We start from the raw sequence: 25,407 nt of genomic DNA, 5'->3' as shown, positions 1-25,407 counted from the left end.
GCTGAGGTGACCGTCCTTAATGGAGATGCGCGTGTCCAAGAATGCAACCGATTCCGGAGAGTAGTCTATGGTGAGCCTGATGGTGGGATGGAACTTGTTGATGTCATCATAGAGTTGTTTCAGTGATTGTTCACCATGAGTCCAAAGGAAGAAAATGTCATCGATGTATCTAGTGTATAGCATCGGTTGAAGGTCCCGTGCGGTGAAGAAGTCTTGTTCGAACCTGTGCATGAAGATGTTGGCATATTGAGGTGCAAATTTGGTCCCCATGGCTGTTCCGTGTGTCTGGATGAAGAACTGGTTGTTGAAGGTGAAGATATTGTGGATGCATGCTTGCATCTCGCCAAGGCCATCCCCACACCCCCACTTCTTGCCTTCAAACAACCGCACAACCTCAAACAGACCATTGTCCGCAGCAAACTACCCAGCCTTCAGGAGAACAGTGACCAAGACACCACACAACCCTGCCACAGCAACCTCTGCAAGACGTGCCGGATCATCGACACAGATGCCATCATCTCACGTGAGAACACCATCCACCAGGTACACGGTACATACTCTTGCAACTCGGCCAACGTTGTCTACCTGATACGCTGCAAGAAAGGATGTCCCGAGGCATGGTACATTGGGGAAACTATGCAGACGCTGCGACAACGGATGAATGAACATCGCTCGACAATCACCAGGCAAGACTGTTCTCTTCCTGTTGGGGAGCACTTCAGCGGTCACGGGCATTCGGCCTCTGATATTCGGGTAAGCGTTCTCCAAGGCGGCCTTCGCGACACACGACAGTGCAGAGTCGCTGAGCAGAAACTGATAGCCAAGTTCCGCACACACAAGGACGGCCTCAACCGGGATATTGGGTTCATGTCACAATATTTGTAACTCCCACAGTTGCGTGGACCTGCAGAGTTTCACTGGCTGTCTTGTCTGGAGACAATACACATCTTTTTAGCCTGTCTTGATGCTCTCTCCACTCCCATTGTTTTGTTTCTTAAAGACTGGATTAGTTGTAAGTATTCGCATTCCAACCATTATTCATGTAAATTGAGTCTGTGTCTTTATAAATTCTGTTTGTGAACAGAATTCCCACTCACCTGAAGAAGGGGCTTAGAGCCTCAAAAGCTTGTGTGGCTTTTGCTACCAAATAAACCTGTTGGACTTTAACCTGGTGTTGTTAAACTTCTTACTCGGTCATAGAAGACAGAGGGTAGCAGTGGAAGGGTGCATTTCTGAATGGAGGGCTGTGACAAGTGGCGTTCCTCAGGGATCAGTGCTGGAACCTTTTGCTGTTTGTAATATATATAAATGATTTGGAGGAAAATGTAACTGGTTTGATTAGTAAGTTTGCGGATGACATAAAGGTAGGTGGAACTGCGGATAACGATGAGGACCGTCAGAGGATACAGCAGGATATAGATCGGTTGGAGGCTTGGGCGGAGAGATGGCAGATGGAGTTTAATCCGGACAAATGTGAGTTAATGCATTTTGAAAGGCCTAATGCAGATTGGAAGTATACAGTAAATGGCAGAAGGCATGCTTGCCTTCATCGGCCGGGACATTGAGTTTAAAAATTGGTAAGTCATGCTTGCAGCTTTATAGAACCTTAGTTAGGCCGCACTTGGAATATAGTGTTCAATTCTGGTTGCCACACTACAAGGATGTGTAGGCTTTGGAGAGGGTACAGAAAAGATTTACCAGGATGTTACCTGGTATGGAGGGCATTAGTTATGAGGTGAGGTTGGAGAAACTTTGTTTGTTCTCACTGGAATGACAGAGGTTGATGGGCGACCTGATAGAAGTCTACAAGATTATGAGGGGCATGGACAGAGTGGATAGTCAGAAGCTTTTTCCCAGGGTGGAAGAGTCAATTACTAGGGGGCATAGGTTTAAGGTATAAGGGGCAAGGTTTAAAGGAGATGTACGAAGCAATTTTTCTGCACAGACAGTGGTGGGTGCCTGGAACTCACGACTGGGGGAGGTCGTGGAAGCAAATACGATAGTGACTTTTAAGTGGCATCTTAACAAATACGTGAATAGGATGGGAATGGAGGGATATGGTCCCCGGAAGGGCAGGGGGTTTCCGTTCTGTCGAGCAGCTTGGTCAGTGCCGGCTTGGAGGACCGAAGGGCCTGTTCCTGTGCTGGAAATTTTTGATCTTAGTGCTACCCTGATCTCAGGGTTGGGAACCTGAATGGGGACTCAGATTGGAGGGAAGCAAAACTGGTAACAGGAAATAGAAAAGTTGGAAGCAAATTTAGAAGGCAGAAGAAGTGAAGGTAAGCATCAAATAGGATCAGAATGCAGAATAATGTTAAAAAGATAAATGAAGGAAGCTCTATCTGAATCACATTTGTAACAAAGATTATTATAAAATAGAGCTAAATGTATGATTCAATTGCCATTATGGATAATTATAGGATGACCAAGACTGGGAACTGAAATTCGGGGATATTCGTCATTTAGGATGGATAGGCAAAAAGCTAGAGGAGGTGGGGTAGCACTTTTTAATAAGGGATAAGAAGTACAATAGTGACAAAGGATCTTAGATTGAAGAAGCATGGCATGCAATCAGTTTGGGTGCAGCTAGGAAACAGCCACCAAACTATAGGGGTAATGTTGGGCATGGTATAAATCAGGAAATTAGAGTTGCATGTCACATGGATAATATAGTAATAATGGATGATTCAATTTACATATGAAGAACAAAGAACAGTACAGCACAGGAACAGGCCCTTCGGCCCTCCAAGCCTGCGCTGATCATGATGTCTGCTAAACTAAAACTGTATGCACTTATGGAGCCCGTATCCTTCCATTCCCATCCAATTCGTGCATTCGCCTAGATGCCCCTTAAATGCCACTATCATACCTGCTCCCACCACCTCCCCGGGCAGTGCGTTCCAGACATTCACCACCCTTTGTGTAAAAAGACTTGTCTCGTGTATCTCCTTGAAACTTTTCCCCACACATCTTAAACCTATGTTCCCCAGCACTTGACTTTTCTGCCCTAGGAAAGAACATCTGACTATCCACTCTGTCCATGCCACTCATAATCTTGTAAACCTCTATCAGGTCGCCCCTCAACCTCCGTCGTTCCAGTGAGAACAAACCACGTTTATCCAACCTCTTCTCAGAGCTAATACTCTCCAGACCAGGCAACATCCTGGTAAACCTCTTCTGTACTCTCGCCAAAGCATCCACATCCTTCTGGTGGTGACCAGAATTGTACACACTATTCTAAATGAGGCCTAACTAAGGTTCTGTACAGCTGCAGCATGACCTGCCAACTTTTACACTCAATGCCCCGACTGATGAAGGCAAGCATGCTGTATTCCTTCTTGACCACCTTATCCACCTGCATTGCCACTTTCAGTGATCTTAGCCACCTGCATTGCCACTTTCCGTATGCCCAAATCTCTCTGCCTGTCAATACTCCCTAGGGTTCTACCATTTACTATATAATTCCAACATGTATTGGACCCTCCAAGATGCATTATCTCACGAAATAAAATAGGGCGGCATGGTGGCACAGTGGTTAGCACTGCTGCATCACAGCGGTGGGGACCTGGGTTCAATTCCAGCCTTGGATGACTGTGTGGAGTTTTCACATTCTCCCCGTGTCTGCATGGGTTTCCTCCGAGTGCTTCTGTTTCCTCCCACAATCCAAAGATATGCAGGTTAGGTTGATTGGCCATAGTTAATTGCCCCTTAGTGTCAGGGGCACTAGCAGGGTAAATAGATGGAGTTATGGGGATAGGCTCTGGGTGGGATTGTGGTCAGTGCAGACTCGATGGGCCAAATGGCCTCCTCCTGTACTGTAGGATTCTATGGATTTGTCCAGATTAAACTCCATCTGCCATTTCTCCGCCCAAGTCTCCAACCGGTCTATACCTTGAACAAAGAAGAAAGAAAATTACAGCACAGGAACAAGCCCTTCGGCCCTCCACGCCTGCACCGTCCATGCTGCCCGATTTAACTAAAACCCCCTACCCTTCCGGGGACCATTTCCCTCTATTCCCATCCTATTCATGTACTTGTCAAGATGCCCCTTAAAAGTCACTACCGTATCCGCTTCCATTACCTGCCCCGGCAACGGATTCCAGGCACCCACTACTCTTTGTGTAAAAAATCTGCTTCGTACATTTCCTTTAAACCTTGCCCCTCGCACCTTAAACCTATGCCCCCTAGTAATTGACTCTTCCACCCTGGGAAAAAGTTTCTGACTATCCACTCTGTCCATGCCTCTCATAATCTTGTCAACTTCTATCAGGTCACCCCTCAACCTCCGTCATTCCAGTGAGAACAAACCACGTTTCTCCAACTCTCCTCATAGCTAATGTCCTCCATACCAGGCAACGTCTTGGTAAATCTTTTCTGTACCCTCTCCAAAGCCTCCACATCCTTCTGGTAGTGTGGCGACCAGAATTGAACATGATATTCCAATTGCGGCCTAACTAACATTCTATAAAGCTGCAACATGACTTGCCAATTTTTAAATTCAATACCCTGGCCGATGAAGGCAAGCATGCCGTATACCTTCTTGACTACCTTCTCCACTTGCGTTGCCACTTTCAGTGACCTGTGTACCTGTACACCCAGATTCCTTTGCCTATCAATACTCTTAAAGGTTCTTGCTGTGTCCTCTGGCAATCCTCTTCACTATCCACAACTCCACCAATTTTTGTGTCATCTGCAAACTTACTAATCAGACCAGCTACATTTTCCTCCAAATCATTTATATATACTATGAACAACAAAGGTCCCAGAACGGATCCCTGTGGAACATCGCTAGTCACAGCCTTCCATTCAGAAAAGCACCCCTCTACTGCTATCCTCTGTCTTCTATGCCCAAGATGTGGAGATGCCGGCGTTGGGCTGGGGTAAACACAGTAAGACTTCTCACAACATCAGGTTAAAGTCCAACAGGTTTATTTGGTAGCAAAAGCCATGAGCTTTCGGAGAACTGCCCCTTCGTCAGGTAAGTGGGAGTTCTGTTCACAAACAGAGCATATAAAGACACAAACTCAATTTATAAAATAATGGTTGGAATGCAAGTCTTTACAGGTAATCAAGTCTTAAAGGTACAGACAATGTGAGTGGAGAGAGCGTTAAGCACAGGTTAAAGAGATGTGTATTGTCTCCAGACAGGACAGTTAGTGAGATTTTGCAAGCCCAGGCAAGTCGTGGGGGTGACAGATAGTGAGAATTTATAATGGGGAATGGGAAATGGTGGAGAAACTTTGCAATTGCTTTGGATGGATTTTCCCCGCTATGTGTTTCATGCTCGTAGATGCAGCCAACCATTGGCTGATCCTGCTGCTGTCAATGGAGTTTTCTGTTCTATGTATGCTCTACCATGGGGAAACCTGCAGCGGGGCCGGAAAAATCCCACCGGTGAGAACAGACAAAATATTCTGGCCTTTGTGTCATGGAGGAAGATACTGAAAACCTCCTGGAAATAATAGGGAACCAAGGGACTTGTGAAAATGAGGAACTAAAGCAAATGAGTATTAGTAAGAGGTACTTTTGAGTACTAAGAGGTAGTGCTCAAAAATTAATTATCGAGGCATTCAAAATTCTATAGATTCTGGAATCATTCCTCCGGTCTGGCAAATGTAACCTCACAGTTAAGAGAGAAAAACAGAACTACAGACCTGTTAATTTGACATCAAAAATAGGGAAGATGTTAGAATTTGTTGTAAAGAATGTGTTAACTGGATAGTTGGAAAATAATAATAGAGCAGAGTCAATATGGATTGATGAATGGGAAATCATGTTTGACAAATATTGTTTTTTGAGGATATTACCTGTAGCATAGATAAGCAGAACCAGTAGATGTCGGAGGCAATTCTCCCAAAAACATTCAGTGTCGAAATCGCATAAAAACTGGAGTATATCATGCTGGTTTTTTCAGTGGGAGTTTAAAAAAGGATCTCCCACACTCTGTGCACTGCTGAGTGCACTAGTGTGAATCCCGTTGAAAAATCAGTGGATGGGGCCTATTACCGCTGAAGAGGCTGGCAGCATAAGCTGAGCAGGCTACTGCGCATGCGCCGATCTGTCAGTACCGGGATCGGAGCGTACGCAGTGGCCCCATTCTGCAGGCCACCTGATTGCTGGCCAACTCCGTGACCCACGCATCACTGGCCCTCCGCTACCCCCGCCCGATCGCTGCCCCCCCCTGTCTTGGTCACTCTCCCCCTACCCAGCAGTCTGGACCCCCACATCCCTCACCCACGGTACCCGACCCTCCGGGGGGTTTCAGTTCCCTGCACCCGCCACCCCCCCCCCCCTTCACTCCAGCGGGTCAGGCCAACAGCTCTCCGTAAATGTGGAGCTACTGTAAACTCCGCTGGAGTGAAATACTCCTGGCAGGTGGGAGAGGCTAGCGGGTCTGGAGACTGCAGTCGTATAATGCTGCTCCATGTTGGGATGGTGCCGGAAATCTGGCGCTGGGAGACGTGTTTGAGTCCGGAAGCCCAGCGCGGGCCATGCTAATCCAGCGCCACTTAAATCTCCTGGCCCGCTGCACTAAAAAATCAGCACAGCTGGATGGGAGAATTTTCCCTGTGGTGTATTTGGATTTTCAGAAGGCTTTTGATAAGATCCCACACACGTTAGTAAATAAAGTTAGAGCACATAGGATTATGGGTCATGTATAGGTATGGATCGAGAATTGGTTAAGAACATAGAACAGTACAGCACAGAACAGGCCCTTCGACCCACGATGTTGTGCCGAGCTTTATCTGAAACCATTAATTAACCGACAGAGAATAAGAATAAATGGGTCATTCTCAGGATGGGAAGCTGTGACTAGTGGAGTTTTCTAAACTGGAGGCAACACAAAACAATGTTGCAAACTGTTCAACTACTGTAAAACATGGAGCCTTCAGCCCAGCAGCAACAAAACAGTCTTGAGTATATTCTACTTCCACAATACTAGCTCCAAGAGGGAACTCAATGTCTCCTTGAATGGCAAAGGACCAGGAACAACCTCCTCTTGACCGAATATTGACACACAAAAAACATCTGAGCAAGACAGCATGGTGCAACTCATCCCACACCAGTCTTGTAGATACCCAGCTCAACACCATCATCTTGGGTACACTCTGATCAACTCAACTCCCCTGGCTCCCAGTCCTGAGCAACATCCCACCCCCTCACATCAGGAGGAAAATTGCAACAAGAAAGCTCTTGGGGAAGGTTTATGAACTCAAGCCTGCTGCTACACAAGGATCTTACCAATCATCCTACTGCTTGCCTCTCAATCACGCCAGCCTGTATGGCTCAGACCACCATGCCAAGGAATAATAGCAGAAGCCTATGGCAGCAGGAATGGAACCAACATGCCACCATTAACAACCACTTATTCATCACAAACCCCACAGCCCATCCACCCAGCTTCAACCTGCCACGCCAACATTGGGCACTGAGCTGTTTACGCCAAGGCCTTTGTGCAGAAAATCAGCACAAGTGGGGCCTTGCACGGAATCCGGACTGCAGCTGCGATGCGCCCAAATTAACGACTCACATCATTGAAGACTGCCCCCTGCTCCGACACAATCAGCGGAGGACTCCAAGAGCTCCATTTAACCACTGCGAAAACTATTACCCTGGCCCAGTGATTACTGCACATGCTAAAAAAAAACTACTGGGGTCCAGAAGGATCAGTGCTGGACCACTGCTGTTCACAATCTATGCAAATGATTTAATGTGGGGACCAAATGTAATATTTCTAAATTTGCTGATGACGCAAAACTAAGTAGGAATATGAGTTGTGAGAAGGATGCAAGGAGGTTGCAAGAGGATTTGGACAGGCTGAGTGAATGGGTAACAACATAGCAGATGGAATGTAATGTGAATAAGTATAAAATTACCCATTTTGGTAGAAAAACAAAATTGCAGAGAATTTTTTTAAATGGAGAGAGGTTGGGAAATGTTGATGCCCAAAGGGAGCTGGGTGTTCTTGTTCATGAGTCATTAAGAGCTAACATGCAGGTGTCGCAAGCAATTCGGAAGGTAAATGGTTTGTCGGCCTTTATCACAAAAGAATGTACAGGGTAAATATGTTTCATGACAACTGAATAGAGCCTTAGTGAGACCGCACCTGAAGTATTGTGCACAGCTTTGGTCTCCTAACCTAAGCAAGGATATATCTGCAATAATGGGGCTCCAGACTAATCCCTGGGATGGTGGGATTGTCTTAGGAGAAGAGATTGAGGAAACTGGGCCTCTATTCGAAGAATACTGAGTGTATATTGCCTGACTATTTCCAGAACTTTATCTTTTTTTTTGATTTCCAGCATCTGAACATTTTGTTTTTGTGACTGGGCGTCTGATGCCATAAGCTTAGGCATAATCCCTGTGCTTAACCCAAAGACCAATTAAAGCTTTAGAAATGCCTCTCCCGCCCTCTCCAAGGCGCTCCAAGTTCTCATCAATTTCCTCCAAGATTTCAGACCACTCAGATTGATCCGGTTCCTCCAGTTTAGGTTTTTTTTTTAAAAAAGGGCAGCATGGACAAGTTGGGCCGAAGGGCCTGTTTCCATGCTGTAGACCTCTATGACTCAAGTGCTCAAATCCCTGGGGAAACATCATCAAATCCCTCAGCGATCTCATTAAGCACCTCAAATCTCAACAGGCTCCCTCACAATCTCTCCACACCTCTATGAAGTTCATTAAAATTCTCTAAGTTCTCATTAAACACCTGGAATTTCATCCTCCAACCCCTCCATAATTTCATCAAACCTCTGTGACTTCATCAAACTCCTCTATAATCTCACCAAAAGCCTCCAAGATCTCTTCAAACTGCTCCCATGTTCCTTCAAAGTTCCTAGCAAATTACTCTTGGGATCTCAAGTTCTCTCAAGCTCTCACCCCACTCATCCGAAATCTCAAGTGTCCAAGATTTCAATAAATTTTCTCAAGCCTTCATCAAACTCCTGAGGTCACAAGTATGTTTTTCTCTCTTCCTCGACAATCCTCCTCTTTATTTTTGTTATTTCGCACTCTGGCTCTCCCATTCTCCGTAACTACCTGTCTCACTCTGTTATCTCTCCATCTTTCTCTCTCCCTTTTCCCATTTATCGATCGGTTAATCTATCTGATTTTGATGTGTGAAACATTGGGTTGCCTCACTGTGTTTCCAGCCTTTTCAGTTTATTTTTCTCCATCCTCTCAAATTAAATCTTTTTCATCCTCTCTTTCTATAGTATTCATTATCTAAAGTTAAAGTTTATTTATTAGTCACAAGTAGGCTTACATTAACACTGCAATTAAGTTACTGTGAAAATCTTCTAGTCGCCGCACTCTGTTGCCTGTTCAGGTACATTGAGGGAGAATTTGGCATGGCCAATACATCTAATTAGCACGTCTTTAGGACTGTGGGAGGAAACGGAGCACCCAGAGGAAACCCACACAGACACAGGGAGAAAGTGCAGACTCCGCACAGACAGTGACCCAAGCTGGGAATCAAACCCGACTCCCTGACGCTGTGAGGCAGCAGTGCTATCCACAGTGCCACCATGCCATCCCTGTCTATCTGTCACTCTATATTTCTTCCTTTGCTTCTTCTGACCGCTGTCATTCTTGTTCTCTGCTTTCTCTCTCTTTACCTCTCTTTCCTTCTCGATTCTGGACTCTCACTCTGTGCATCCTGACTGGGAGTGAGCCATATTTCAGCATCTGACTGCTGAGACTACAATACAGGTTGCACAAATAACCTACCTCATGGGGAGATGAAGGGGGAATAAAGAACAATGTCCAGTTGTAATGTCTTTCTGAGTTGATGTCTGTCTGATTATTTAGTTGAACTGAATGACGAACACCCGGTGCACTCGGGAAGCAGTGTGGATCTTCAACCCTCTTCTGACAACACCAGGAGAAGTCCATCTGAGGTATTATTAGTGTGTTGGCGTTCATTAACAGGGGGTTTGAGTTTAAGAGCCGTGGGGTTATGCTGCAACTGTACAAGACCTTGGTGAGACCACATTTGGAATATTGTGTGCAGTTCTGGTCACCTCACTATAAGAAGGATGTGGAGACACTGGAAAGAATGCAAAGGAGATTTACCAGAATGCTGCCTGGTTTGGAGGGTAGGTCTTATGAGGAAAGGTTGAGGGAACTTGGGCTTTTCTCTTTGGAGCGGAGGAGGTTGAGAGGAGACTTGATAGAGGTTTATAAGATGATGAGGGGGATAGATAGAGTGAATGATCAAAGACCATTTCCTCGGGTGAATGGAGTGGTAACTAGGGGGCATAACTATAGGGTTCATGGTGGGAGATATCGGAAGGATGTCCAAGGTAGGTTTTTTACTCAGAGAGTGGTTGGGGTGTGGAATGGACTGGAGTCAGAAACTTTAGAAACATTTAAGAAGCTATTGGATAGGCACATGGAGTACTTCGGGATGATAGGGAGGAAATAGCTTGATCTGGGTTTCAGACAAAGCTCGGCACACCAACGTGGGCCGAAGGGCCTGTTCTGTGCTGTACTGTTCTATGTTCTATTATTAACAGATCAAATGTCAGCCTGCCCTTTTACACTGACATTGGCTGGCCTGACTGCATTGAAATTTCAGATACTTCTCCTCCCTTTGTTTTTACCCACAGCAGGTTTGGAACAAGCTCCATCTGCCCAAGTTAGTAACAGAGGTGAATCTGCACCTTCATAATACAGCAGTAATTGGGCAGACCGTCAGAAAACCACAGGACAGTTTAATTTACAATTAAACCCTTCCTGAAGGTGCAGACTCTCTGTTCAAAGCCTGCATCCATTAGTATGAAAGGGAATTGGCATACTCTCAATGGATTTAGTGCCAGGCAACAGCTGTATCCAGCTACACTCCCCACCCCTTGATACACTCAGCCTGATCAGGGGTGTGTGTCATATCTGTACAAGTTGGAGGGAGGATTTACACACCAGGTCAGTGTAGAGGGAGCTTTACTCTGTATCTAACCCCATGCTGTACCTGTCCTGGGAGTGTTTGATGGGGACAGTGCAGAGGGAGCTTTACTCTGTATCTAACCCAAAGCTGTATCTGTCCTGGGAATGTTTGATGGGTAAGAGTTTTAACAACACCAGGTTAAAGTCCAACAGGTTTATTTGGTAGCAAATACCATGAGCTTTCGGAGCGCTGCTCCTTCGTCAGATGGAGTGGAAATGTGGAATGGCACATTTCCACTCCATCTGACGAAGGAGTAGCTTATGATGAAGGAGCGGCTTATGATGAAAGTGAGGAGGTGTGGGATAGAGGGAAAGTTGGCCGATTGGATAGGTAACTGGCTGTCTGATCGAAGACAGAGGGTGGTGGTGGATGGAAAATTTTCGGATTGGAGGCAGGTTGCTAGCGGAGTGCCGCAGGGATCAGTGCTTGGTCCTCTGCTCTTTGTGATTTTTATTAATGACTTAGAGGATGGGGCTGAAGGGTGGATCAGTAAATTTGCTGATGACACCAAGATTGGTGGAGTAGTGGATGAGGTGGAGGGCTGTTGTAGGCTGCAAAGAGACATAGATAGGATGCAAAGCTGGGCTGAAAAATGGCAAATGGAGTTTAACCCTGATAAATGTGAGGTGATTCATTTTGGTAGGACTAATTTAAATGTGGATTACAGGGTCAAAGGTAGGGTTCTGAAGACTGTGGAGGAACAGAGAGATCTTGGGGTCCATATCCACAGATCTCTAAAGGTTGCCACTCAAGTGGATAGAGCTGTGAAGAAGGCCTATAGTGTGTTAGCTTTTATTAACAGGGGGTTGGAGTTTAAGAGCCGTGGGGTTATGCTGCAACTGTACAGGACCTTGGTGAGACCACATTTGGAATATTGTATGCAGTTCTGGTCACCTCACTATAAGAAGGATGTGGAAGCGCTGGAAAGAGTGCAGAGGAGATTTACCAGGATGCTGCCTGGTTTGGAGGGTAGGTCTTATGAGGAAAGGTTGAGGGAGCTAGGGCGAGGCTGGAGCGGAGGAGGCTGAGGGGAGACTCAATAGAGGTTTATCAAATGATGAAGGGGATAGATAGAGTGAACGTTCAAAGACTATTTCCTCGGGTGGATGGAGCTATTACAAGGGGGCATAACTATAGGGTTCGTAGTGGGAGATACAGGAAGGATATCAGAGGTAGGTTCTTTACGCAGAGAGTGGTTGGGGTGTGGAATGGACTGCCTGCGGTGATAGTGGAGTCAGACACTTTAGGAACATTTAAGCGGTTATTGGATAGGCACATGGAGCACACCAGGATGATAGGGAGTGGGATAGCTTGATCTTGGTTTCAGATAAAGCTCGGCACAACATCGTGGGCCGAAGGGCCTGTTCTGTGCTGTACTGTTCTATGTCTATGTTCTATCTAACCCCGTGCTGTACCTGTCCTGGGAGTGTTTGATGGGGACGGTGTAGAGGAAGCTTTACTCTGTATCCTGTGTCTATGATTTCATAGTTGCTCTGCTCTCTGTGATTAAAATGTTTGTTTTCTTCACCCCTTTAGCAAGAAGGTGCACTCCTTTCTCTTGGAGTTTCCTTTGCAAAGCCAATTGACTCTGAAAAGAGAACAGCACCATCACAGGAAGTACCCAGCCCCCTGTGTGACCATCCTCCAGTGAGATTGCAGCCTCAGTCCTACCCAGAAACTCCATCACCCTGTTCCGCAGTCCAGTCCGAGCCTGCTGGTACTCCGCCTGCCCAGAGTCCCAGCATTGCCCCAGCAGCTATCTGCTGCCAACCTCTGACCTGTCCTGAAGCAGCCAGTCCCATCTCAGCTCAGTCCCCAGTGAAATCACAGCCTATATCCACCATCCTGACATCCACTCCAATTGTCAAAGCAAGCGAGGAGCAGCATGAGAACACAACCACACGTATGGCGGGAGAGAAACCTTTCCGCAAGGATCCTGTCGATGAGTTCTGGCTGAGAAGCATGGAGCTCCGCAAAAGTCTTGGGATCAGTCCTATGGATCGAACCAGTGGGTCAGAAACCAGCTTCACATTGTCCACCACAGGCTCAGCATCCCCTCAGTCATTCACACCAGAAGAGATGTTTGAGGAACAGAGCTGTTGCACACAAAGTCCTCAGCCACCCTCCACACCTCCCAGTGTTGCACCTATTGAGGAGCTGGCATTGCCAGCTCTAAGCTCAAGCCAATCCATCGGACCAGGTGCCAAGAGTTCAGATGGTGGTCAGAGGGATTTGACCAGTACCTCTGGGCTGGGCCTGAATGGAAGTTTGAGCAATACAAGGACAGCCGCCAGTGTCAGTCTGAATAACTCTGACAGCATGTTAACACCACCCTCCAGCCCTCCTCCGCCACCCCCTGTTGATGAAGAGCCTGCAACCCTACGCCGGAGGAAGTATCAGGACAGGAAGCGGAGTGTTGCTGAGAGTACAGCACAGCTCAGCACACAGCAACCTGTCTCAGATCAGCAGACCTCAGACAGGCAAGCAATCAATGTCAGGAAATCACTAGCAGAGAGCATCGACGAGATTCCCTTTGCAGACGATGTGGAGGATACATATGATGATCGAACACCCGATACCAGTGTCCAGGAAAGATTTTATACCCCACCAAGCAGCAAACCCAAACAGGAGAAACCCTCTCCCTTAAGATTAGCCCAGGTTCCAAAGACTGCAGAGTCCAAAGTAACACCTGCAAAACAGCGGCTGCTCACACAGATCTCTCCAGAGGCTAAAGAGATAGCTGAGGAGAGAATGCGGGCTCGAGAAAAGTCTGTCAAGAGCCAGCTTCTCCGCGATGCAATGGAGAAACAACTGAAGAAGATGAAAGAGATGGAAATGAGTGAGGTGTCACCCGGACAATCCAGGAGTGTTCGGAGACAAGGATCAGCCCAGGAGCAGAGTTGGCAGGACAGCACCTTACCATCAGACATGAAGCTAACCAATGGCCACAAACTGCAGCAGGAGACAGTGCTGGACAGGCCTGGGAGCCCAGCTCCAGCTGCAGATCATATCTGGGAAGGTTCTGGAGCCTCCTCTGAGGATTCTGCCGGGAAAAACAAGAAGAGGACTTCCCTATTCTCACCACGAAAGAGCAAAAAGGAGAAGAAGTCTAAGGGTGATAGCAGACACAAAGTGGGCAGCTCAACTGATGAACTGACAAAACCCAAGTCACTTTGGAAATCTGTCTTTTCCAGTTACAGAAAGGAGAGAAAGAAAAAGGAGAGGGCGTGTCCCAGTACGCCATCCAGCAGCAATACCGTCTATTCCAACAGCAAACTCACCAGAGACATCCTCCATACAGCGGCAGGTAAGAACACGCCGACCAACCTCCACCCCCCCACCCCACACAAGACACACTGACCACCTGTCCACCCCCACACACACATCTATCCCTAAGGACACACTAATTCCTCGGGAAAATGGCAAAAAACATTTGTGTGATGTGGTATACAGACCACCAAACTATAGCGGTAACAGTATTAGACTGGTATTGGGGATCTCTGTGATAAAGGAACATCTGTGATTATGGGTGACTTTAATCAGAATATAGATTAGGAAATTAGTCACAGTGCAATAGGGGAGGAATTTCTGGAGTGTACATGGGATGGTTTGTGGATCAATACATTTTGGAACCAAGGGAACAGGCCATCTTGCACTGGGTATTGTGCAATCACAGAAAATAGAACCCCTGCAGTTCAAAAGAAGGCCATTCAAGTCTGCATTGATTCTCTGACAGAAGACCTTAGCCAGGTCCTCTCCTCTGCTCTATCCCCGTAGCCCCACACAATACCATGGCTATCTCTCTGGACACCTTGGGACACAAAAGACAATTTAGTATGGCCAATTCACCTAACCTGCACATCTCTGGAGTGTGGGAGGAAACCCAGAGGGAACTCAGGCAGACATAAGGGGAATATGCAAATCCGACACTCGAATCACATCTATGTGCCTGCCGTTGTAAGGCAGCAGTGCTAACCATTGTGCCACCCTTAATGAGAAAGGATTGCTTGGCAATCCATTGTGAGAGAACACTTGGGAATGAGTGACCATAATATGATAGAATTCTTTGTCAAGGTGAATAGTAAGGTCATTGATTCTGAGGCCAGGGTCCTGAATCTCAATAATGGTAACTAGGATGGTATGAGGCATGGCTGTGATAGACTTGGACCCTGATCCCACCTTTCCCCCCCACCACCACCACCCTCACGTTCCTTGATCCCTTCTGCCCCAAGAGCTATATCTAATTTCTTCTTGAAATCACACAACATTTGGCTTCAATTACTTCTTGTGGTAGTGATTTCCACAGATTCACCACTCTCTGGATGAAGAAAGTAATCCTCACTTCAGTTCCTTATCCTCAAACTATGACCCCCTAGTCCTGGACTCCTCCACCATCCAGAACATTCTTTCTGAATCTACCCAGTCTAATCCTGGTAGAATGTTATAAGTTTCTATGAGATCCCCTCTCACTCTTGTAAACTCCAGTGAATATAATTCGAACCGACTTAGTCTCTCCTCAAATGGCACTCCTGCCATCCCGGGAATCAGTCTGGTAAACCTTCGCTGTATACTCCATTTATAGCAAGACATCCTTCCTCAGATAAAGACCAAAACTGCACACAATACTCCAGGTGTGGCCTCACCAATGCCCTGTAGAATTGCAGTAAAACATCCTTATTCTTATACGCAAATCGTCTCACTTGAAGGTGTTACATAGAACCACAGAAGATAGGAGCAGGAGGAGGCCATGTGACCCTTCGAGCCTGCTCCACCATTCATTAAGATCATGGCTGATCATCCAACTCAATAGCCGAATCCTGCTTTTTCCCCATAACTTTTGATCCCATTTGCCCCAAGTGCTATATCCAGCCACCTCTTGAATGCATTCAATGTTTTGGCATCAACTACTTCCTGTGGTAATGAATTCCACAGGCTCACCACTCTTTGGGTGAATAAATGTCTCCTCACCTCCGTCCTAAATGGCCTACCCTGAATCCTTGGACTGTGACCCCTGGTTCTGGACTCCCCCACTATCGGAAACATCCTCCCTGCATCTATCCTGTCTAGACCTGTTAGAATTTTTATGTCTCTATGAGATCCCCCTCATTCATTTGAGGTCCAGCGAAAACAATCCTGACCTAGTCAATCTCTCCTCATACATCAGTCCCGCCATCCCCAGAATCAGGCTGGATTCACTGCACTTCCTCGAGAGCAAGAACATCCTTCCTCAGAAAAGGAGACCAAAACTGCACACAATACACTCGGTGTGGCCTCACCAAGGCCCTGTATAGTTGCAACAACACATTCCTACTCCTGTACTCAACCTCTTGCAATGAAGACCAACATGCCATTTACCTTTACTGCCTGCTGCACCAGCATGCTTACCTTCAGTGACTGGTGCACAAGGACACCCGCTGCACACTCGCCATGCCTCAAGGACACCCGCTGCACACTCGCCATGCCTCAAGGACACCCGCTGCACACTCGCCATGCCTCAAGGACACCCGCTGCACACTCGCCATGCCTCAAGGACACCCGCTGCACACTCGCCATGCCTCAAGGACACCCGCTGCACACTCGCCATGCCTCAAGGACACCCGCTGCACACTCGCCATGCCTCAAGGACACCCGCTGCACACTCTCCTCTCCCAATTTACAGCCATTCAGGTAGTAATCTGCCGCCTTGTTTTTGCTTCCAAAGTAAATAACCTCACACTTATCCAACTTATACTGCCTCTGCCATTGATTTGCCCACTCACCCAACCTGTCCATATCATGCTGAAGGATCTCTGCATCCTCATCACAGTTCACCCTCCCACCCAACTTGATATCATCTGCAAACTTTGAGATGTTACATTTTGTTCCCTCATCCAATATTATTATTAATATATATTATTAATATATATTGTGAATAGCTGGGGTCCCAGCACCAATCACTATGGCATCCCACTAGTTACTGCCTGTACTGAAGAGAAGCAGGTGCAAGCAGTCCACAGACTGAAACAGTGTATCAGAGACAAAAACAGCAGGATTGCCTTGTCCAAAAACATGTTTTTGAGTTTTAACCAATCAATTTGAAATAGATATTTGAATAGCAGCAACCTATCAGATTTGAATTTGATATTTTGATAACCTGTAAACCAATCCTATTGTGTGGATTTTCATAGAAACCATAGAAATCCTACAGTACAGAAAGAGGCCATTCGGCCCATCGAGTCTGCACCGACCACAATCCCACCCAGGCCCTACCCCCATATCCCTACATATTTTACCCACTAATCTCTCTAATCTACGCATCCCAGGACACTAAAGGCAATTTTTTATCATGGCCAATCAACCTAACCCACACATCTTTGGACTGTGGGAGGAAACCGGAGCACCCGGAGGAAACCCACGCAGACACAAGGAGAATGTGCAAACTCCACACAGACAGTGACCCAAGCCGGGAATCAAACCCAGGTACCTGGAGCTGTGAAGCAGCAGTGCGAACCACTGTGCTACCATGCCGCCCTTTTGGGTATGTCATTAGGGGTATGAAAGACGGGATCAGTCTCCAGGCCTGTACTCTTCATCCCAGCGTGCTTACTGGCAAGTGGCTCGAGAAATAGTAATTCCATTGGTGGTCATTTTCCAAAATTGTTTGAACCCTGGAATGGTTGCTCAGATTGGAGGATAGCTAATGTAAGCCTGCTATTCAAAAAGGGAATAAGAGAGAAAGCAGGTAACTAAAGACCAGTGAGCCTAATGTCAGTCATAGGGGAGTTGCTAGAGTTCATTATCAGTGATTTCACAGCACAGCATTTGGAAAGCAGACAAAGGCATGGATTTACAAAAGGGAAATCATGCTTGACAAATCTCCTAGAATTCTTTGAGGATGGCTCAATAGAAGAAGCCAGAGAGTGGTTCTGAAGGATTGCTTCTCTGAGTGGAGGCCTGTGACTAGTGGTGTGCCGCAGGGATCGGTGTTGGGTCCATTGTTGTTTGTCATCTATATCAATGATCTGGATGATAATGTGGTAAATTGGATCAGCAAATTTGCTGATGATACAAAGATTGGAGGTGTAGTGGACAGTGAGGAAGATTTTCAAAGCTTGCAGAGGGATTTGGACCAACTAGAAAAATGGGCTGAAAAATTTAACGCAGACAAGTGAGAGATATTGCACTTCGGAAGGACAAACCAAAGTAGAACGTACAGGGTAAATGGTAGGACTCTGAAGAGTGCAGTTGAACAGAGGGATCTGGGAATACAGGTTCCTAAAAGTGACGTCACAGGTGGATAGGGTCATAAAGAGTGCCTTTGGTACATTGGCCTTTATAAATCAGAGTATCGAGTATAAAAGTTGGAGTGTTATGGTAAGGTTATATAAGGCATTGGTGAGACCGAATTTGGAGTATTGTGTACAGTTTTGGTCACCTAGTTACAGGAAGGATGTAAATAAGATTGAAAGAGTGCAGAGAAGGTTCACAAGGATGTTGCCGGGACTTGAGAAGCTGAGTTACAGAGAGAGATTGAATAGGTTGGGACTTTATTCCCTGGAGCGTAGAAGATTGAGGGAGATTTGATAGAGCTGTATAAGATTTTGATGGGTATAGATAGAGTGAATGCAAGCAGGCTTTTTCCACTGAGGCTAGGGGATAAAAAAACCAGAGGGCGTGGGTTAAGGGGAAAAGTTTAAAGGGAATATTAGGGGGGGCTTCTTCACGCAGAGAGTGGTGGGAGTGTGGAATGAGCTGCTGGATAAAGTGGTAAATACGGGGTCACTTTTAACATTTAAGAAAAACTTGGACGGGTTCATGGATGAGAGGGGTGTGGAGGGATATGGTCCAAGTGCAGGTCAGTGGGACTAGGCAAAAAATGGTTCGGCACAGACAAGAAGGGCCAAAAGGCCTGTTTCTGAGCTGTAATTTTCTGTGGTTCTATGGTTCAATGTCACTAGTAGAATTCACCAGGGAGAATATTGGATGCAGTTTATTTAGCTTTCAGAAGGCTTTTGACAAGGTCTCACATAGCAAATTACTATGTAAAGTTAAAGCGAATGGGATTGCAGATAGTGTCTTGAGATGAATAGAAAGCTGGTTAGCAGATAGGAAGCAAAGAGTTGGAAGCATTGACCTTTTTTCCAATTGGCAGGCGGCGACCAGTGGGGTGCTGCAGGGATCTGCACTAGGACCCCAACTATTCAAATAATTAATATATAATGTGGACGAGGGAACTAAATGTATTATTTCCAAATTTGCAGATGATGCAAAGTTGAGTGAGAGGATGAGCTGTGAAGAGCATGCAGAGATGCTTCAGCATGATTTGGACAGGCTGAGTGAGTGGCCATATGCATGGCAGATGCAGCATAATGTGATTAAATGTGAAGTTATCCACTTCGGTAGCAAAAATAGACAAATTATTATTTGAATGGGTGTAAATTGAGAGAGGTAGATATTCAGCGAGACCTTTGTGTCCTTGTGCATCAGTTGCTGAAAGTAAGCATGCAGGTACAGCAGGCAGTAACAAAGGTAATTGGTATGTTAGCCTTTGTTACGAAGGGGAGGATTGATCTCCTCTCTGAAAACTAACACTCAACCACTCAAAGAGAAGTACCTCCTATCGTAATCTGTTAGTGTGTGAGAGAAGGGATAACATATGCACTTCAGCAACTTCTAGTGGTCAAATCAAATAACTATCTGAGAATCCCTCTGAAAAAAGCAACAAGTAATACTTTATTCATCTAACTTAACAATGAACAGCTTAACTAAATTATTAACACACCGAATAAATCACTATTCTAATGGAATGCTACTTAGATAAATGCATTACTCATTCATTCATCAAAAATATATAATAGAATTTTGTCACTCCCAAAAAATTTATAACCAGATTTTTGTGGCTTTCAGAATCTTTTGACTTCTTTGGTGTCTGGAATCTCTGTCTCCTTCTGCTATCTTCAGTTGGTACCTTTGCGATTGAGATCAGGCTTTCTTTTCAGCCACTCAAGTGGATAGAGCTGTGAAGAAGGCATATAGTGTGTTAGCTTTTATTAACAGGGGGTTGGAGTTTAAGAGCCGTGGGGTTATGCTGCAACTGTACAGGACCTTGGTGAGACCGCATTTGGAATATTGCGTGCAGTTCTGGTCACCTCACTATAAGAAGGATGTGGAAGCGCTGGAAAGAGTGCAGAGGAGATTTACCAGGATGCTGCCTGGTTTGGAGGGTAGGTCTTATGAGGAAAGGTTGAGGGAGCTGGGGCTGTTCTCTCTGGAGCGGAGGAGATTGAGGGGAGACTTAATAGAGGTTTATAAAATGATGAAGGGGATAGATAGAGTGAACGTTCAAAGACTATTTCCTCGGGTGGATGGAGCTATTACAAGGGGGCATAACTATAGGGTTCATGGTGGGAGATATAGGAAGGATATCAGAGGTAGGTTCTTCACGCAGAGAGTGGTTGGGGTGTGGAATGGGCTGCCTGCAGTGATAGTGGAGTCAGACACTTTAGGAACATTTAAGCGGTTATTGGATAGGCACATGGAGCACACCAGGATGGTAGGGAGTGGATAGCTTGATCTTGGTTTCAGATGAAGGTCGGCACAACATCGTGGGCCGAAGGGCCTGTTCTGTGCTGTACTGTTCTATGTTCTATGTTCTATAACTGCAGCTATGAGCGATTCAGCAAGTCTCTCTCTCTCTGAGCTGCTGTTCCTCAGCAGGTGGCAGGCAGTCTTCTACCATTTGTGCCCCTGCTCCCGTCCTTTACGCTCCTAATGACATACCAAAAATACCCACACCTGGAGTATTGTGTATTAGATATAGCTCTTGGGGCTGAAGGGATCAAGGGATATGGGGGGAAGGTGGGATCAGGGTGTTGAATTTGATGATCAGCCATGATGAAAATGAATGGTGGAACAGGCTCAAAGGGCCAAATGGCTTGCTCCTGTTTCTATTTTATTTGTATGTTTCTATGTATGTATGACATCCTGACCCCCCCCCCCCCCCACCCCCCCTCAGGACCCCCTGACCCTTCCCCCTTGGGAAGCCTGACACCCCCACCGCCCCCTTGGGAAACCCTGACACTACCATCCCCAGGACAGCCTAACCCCCCTCGCGACACCCTAACCCCTCTCAGGACTCGCACACCATCTCACTGTGCCATTTGTTTCTTGTTCCAGGACTCCAGCTTGGTCAGCACCTGAGCTTCTCAGAGGATTCTGATTTGTCGAGTGATGATGTTCTGGAGAGGAGCTCCCAGCGCTCAAGAAGAGAGGTACTCAGACCCGACACCGCCCCTCACTCCGCCCTTCACTCCACCCCCCACTCCCCCCCCCCCCCCAACAACCCCCACCCCACCAGGGAGGTGCACAGGGGCTAATATGGGTAATTGTGGTCCAAGACAGCACAGCAGTTGGAAAGAGAGTTTCCCTTAAGTAAGGAGGGCTAAAAGGGGTCACGAAAAGTCATTGGCCAGCAGAATTAAGGAAATCCTATGGCTTTTTATACATATATAAGGAACAAGAGGGTAGCCAGGGAGAGGGTTGGCCCACTCAAGGACAGGGGAGGGAATCTATGCATGGAGCCAGGGATGGATGCATGGGGGGATGAAATGGGTGAAGTATTAAATGAGTACTTTGCATCAGTATTCATCAACAAGAAGTACTTGGTGGATGCTGAGTCTGGGGAAGGGTGTGTAGATAGTTTAAGTCATGTTGAGATCAAAAAGGAGGAGATATTGAGGGTCTTGAGAAACATTAAGGTAGCCAAGTCCCCAGGACCTGATGGGATATACCCCAGAATACTGAGAGAGGCAAGGAAGGAAATTGCTAAGGCCTTGAGAGAAATCTTTGTATCCTCACTGGCTACAGGGGAGGTCCCAGAAGATTGGAGAAGAGCCAATGTTATTCTTTTGTTGAAGAATGGTAGCAAGGATAATCCAGGTAATTACAGGCCAGTGAGCCTTACGTCAGTGGTAGGGAAATTATTTGAGAGGATTCTTCGAGACAGGATTTACTCCCACTTGGAAATAAATGGATGTATTAGCAAGAGGCAACATGGTTTTGTGAAGGGGAGGTCGTGTCTCACTAACTTGATCGAGTTTTTCGAGGAAGTGACGAAGATGATTGATGAGGGTCGGACAGTGGATGTGGACTTCAGTATGGCCTTTGACAAGGTCCCTCATGGCAGACTGGTACAGAATGTGAAGTCGCACGGGATCACCTATATATATGGTGGAGAGATAGCAGATGGAGTTTAATCCGGACAAATGCATTTTGGAAGGTCTAATGCAGATAGGAAATATACAGTAAATGGCAGAACCCTCAAGAGTATTAATAGGCAGAGGGATCAGGGTGTACAGGTACACAGGTCACTGAAAGTAGCAACGCAGGTGTAGAAGGTAGTCAAGAAGGCATACGGCATGCTTGCCTTCATCGACTGGGGTACTGAGTTTAAAAATTGGCAAGTCATGTTGCAGCTTTATAGAACCTTAGGCCGCACTTGGAATATAGTGTTCAATTCTGCTCACCACACTACCAGAAGGATGTGGAGGCTTTGGAGAGGGTGCAGAAAAGATTTACCAGGATGGTGCCTGGTGCATTGGCTATGAGGAGAGGTTGGAGAAACTTGATTTGTCCTCACTGGAACGACAGAGATTGAGGGGTGACTTGATAGAAGTCTACAAGATTATGAGGGCATGGACAGAATGGATAGTCAGAGCTTTTTCCCAGGGTGAAAGAGTCAATGACTAGGGAGCACAGGTTTAAGGTGTGAGGGGCAAGGTTTAAAGGAGTTGTACGTGCAAGTTTTTTTTACACAGAGGGTGGTGGGTGCTTGGAACTTGCTGCCGGGGGAGGAAACAGAAACAATAGTGACTTTTATGGGGCATCCGGATAAATACATGAATAGGATGGGAATGGAGGGATATGGTCCGTGGAAGGGTTGGGGGGTTTAATTCAGTTGGGCAGCATGGTGGGTGCAGGCTTGGAGGGCTAAAGGGCCAGCTCCTGTACAGTAATTTCCTTTGTTCTTTGTTGTTCTGGTCTGTGCTGCACCAGGCTGGGAAGATCATGTTGTGCAGGATCCAGTCAATTGGGAATCAGGATGGGGAGGGTCAGTAGAAATCATTCTCAATGTTGGCTGAACATTGGAATGAACTTGTCCTCAGGCCTGGGGGTCAGGTTTCGGATTGGGTTCGGGCATTGTGATTGGTTTTAATCCTTCAGCCTTTTTGCCAGAAAGCTCATGTCAGAGTTCAGAGGTCAGTAGGTCAATACAGCTGGTGTCCCGGAGCATCGGGCATGGGGGTTTTGGGTACAGGGGGATACGAGGAGTTGCAGTTCTCTCCCCCTGTGTATCTTGACAGAATACTGGAAATGTTTGGACAGGGTGAGTGGGTCAGGAATGTCAGTGAACTCTGCCTCGCACACACAAATGTCCAGCTCCAACAATCACCTTTGTTCAAACATCTGATCAGATCTTTTCTCTGTGCTCTTCTCCAGCTGCCTGCTGATGTGTTTGATCGTGTGTCTGAGTTACATTGGAGGAAGGAGCAGGTATCAAGAGGACAAACTTTAGGGATCGTAGGGACTGGGCACAGTTTTAATCACTTAAAAGTAAAATACTGCAGATGCTGGAATCTGAAACTAAAGCAGAAAATACTGAAAAAATACTCAGGAAGTTTGGCAGTATCTGTTGAGAGAGAAACAGAGTTAACGTTTCAAGTCCATCCATACGAATCATTAACTCTATTTTTCTCTCCACAGATGCTACCGGACCCGTTCCATCATTTACAGTTTTTTCAGCTCTGCCTTTACATACAACCTGCCATTCTCTGAGCACCTGCAGATGCTGTTTGTAGTGTTCAGCATTTAGGAATAAGAGTCTCATTACTAATACTGCCCTGACAAGACTGATTGTGATCTGGCCTTGCCTAGTCACACAATCTGGAAAAGGAGTTCCAAGACACTACAAGCATAGGCATCCCACCTTTTAAATGCTTTACCCATAGCCTTCGATCAGCAGTGTTGTCCAGGCTATCATTCAATTAAAAAAAGGGGATATATTGATAGAGGGAGAAGTTGGGCAATATGATTTGAATGGCCTGTGTCTATGTTGTGGCTTCTATTAGTTTCTGTAGACTATTGCAAGTACACAGAGGAATTGCAGCAATAGACAAGCCAGCCAACACTCTGAAAGGACAACATTTGAGAACAAGCCTCCCAGAAGAGAGGGGGAGGGGCTTGCAGAGAGAGAGAGTCAGACAGACGAGGAGAGTCTGAAACATCAATCAGACAATAACTCTGGATAAAGTACAGTTGATTGAGGAGGTTGTTAAGGAGTGGAACTGGTAATACAGATTGGGAATATCCAATTGCAATTGATGACGTGATAGAGAATTAAAGATCAAATACTGTGCCTAGTCCCTTTTCTTCTAGTAATAGAAGCACATGTAATAAGAGTTGTGTGGTTAGTATACAACTTGTTTGTTGTAAGGGTAGGCAATGTGATAACTTGTGAGGGTTACGAAGTCACTGACAGTTGTTTAGTTATTATAAAGACTGTTTTCAGGTTAGTTAGTGGGATCACTTGTGTGATTACAAAGTATGTAGTGACTATAGAATGATCTGTGAGTATACTGACTGGAGGTGAGTGAGTGCAATGATTGTTTAGTTCAATGGCTAATCGCATTTGTTAGTTACTGAGTGTGGTGTGGTTGCTGACTGTGCTGGTACAATGTTTTTAGTTAGTGTGGTCACAAAACCAGAACTATGTCAGTCCAATTTTTCTTGTCTTCATTCGCTTTGGCTATTGACCTTTACCTGAGCCCATCACTTCACTTTTTTCCTTTTTTTCTCCAAACCCCTCCTAGACCCTCTCTCTTCTCACTATTTCTCCTTCCATTATCTACCTTTTTGGATACTTTGCCTTATTCTTGAACTTCTACCCCAGCCGTTCGGTACTCCTGCACTTTTCTACTCTGCTGCCACTGGCTCAGGCTTGACTCCCTCTTTGCAAAGTCTTCAGCCTCTCTTAACAACCTCTGAAAAACCCATCTGACCGCTGCCTCCTCATGAGCATCCCCAATTGCCCCGCCCTATTCTCTCATTGCCCTTCCCACCAGCTGGGAGCTAAATTAAATAGTGGGGCAGATGGGACAAATGAGGGAAGATTTACAAATTACCTGTGTGACAGGAGGGGACAAAGCGTACAAATATAACACTGCACCAACAAATAGGGTAAGAAGTCTCACAACACCAGGTTAAAGTACAACAGGTTTATTTGGTAGCAAATATCATAAGCTTTCGGAGCGCTGCCCCTTCGTCAGATGGAGTAGTTATCTGTTCTCCAACAGGGCACAGAGACACAACATCAAGTTACAGAATACTAATTAGAATGCAAATCTCTGCAGCCAGCCAGGTCTTAAAGGTACAGACAATGTGGGTGGAGGGAACATTAAACACAGGTTAAAGAGATGTGTATTGTCTCC

The 25,407-nt window shown here is 46.1% G+C and overlaps 1 protein-coding gene across 1 annotated transcript in view; it reads left to right on the top strand.

The window, feature by feature from the left end:
• Positions 1-25,407, top strand: part of LOC144486703 (F-actin-monooxygenase MICAL3-like) — a gene marked incomplete at its 5' end in the record, with an annotated part of 256,125 nt that overhangs the window by 141,013 nt on the left and 89,705 nt on the right. The window contains 4 exons of the mRNA XM_078204702.1: positions 9,808-9,896; positions 12,479-14,249; positions 21,098-21,192; positions 23,420-23,473. Coding sequence (XP_078060828.1) covers positions 9,808-9,896; positions 12,479-14,249; positions 21,098-21,192; positions 23,420-23,473 — 2,009 coding nt within the window. The remainder of the gene's footprint in view (positions 1-9,807; positions 9,897-12,478; positions 14,250-21,097; positions 21,193-23,419; positions 23,474-25,407) is intronic.

The sequence above is a fragment of the Mustelus asterias genome, unplaced genomic scaffold, assembly GCF_964213995.1.
Source record: "Mustelus asterias unplaced genomic scaffold, sMusAst1.hap1.1 HAP1_SCAFFOLD_431, whole genome shotgun sequence".
In the NCBI taxonomy this organism is placed as follows: Eukaryota; Metazoa; Chordata; class Chondrichthyes; order Carcharhiniformes; family Triakidae; genus Mustelus; species Mustelus asterias.
This window is presented reverse-complemented; position numbering and strand designations above follow the sequence as displayed.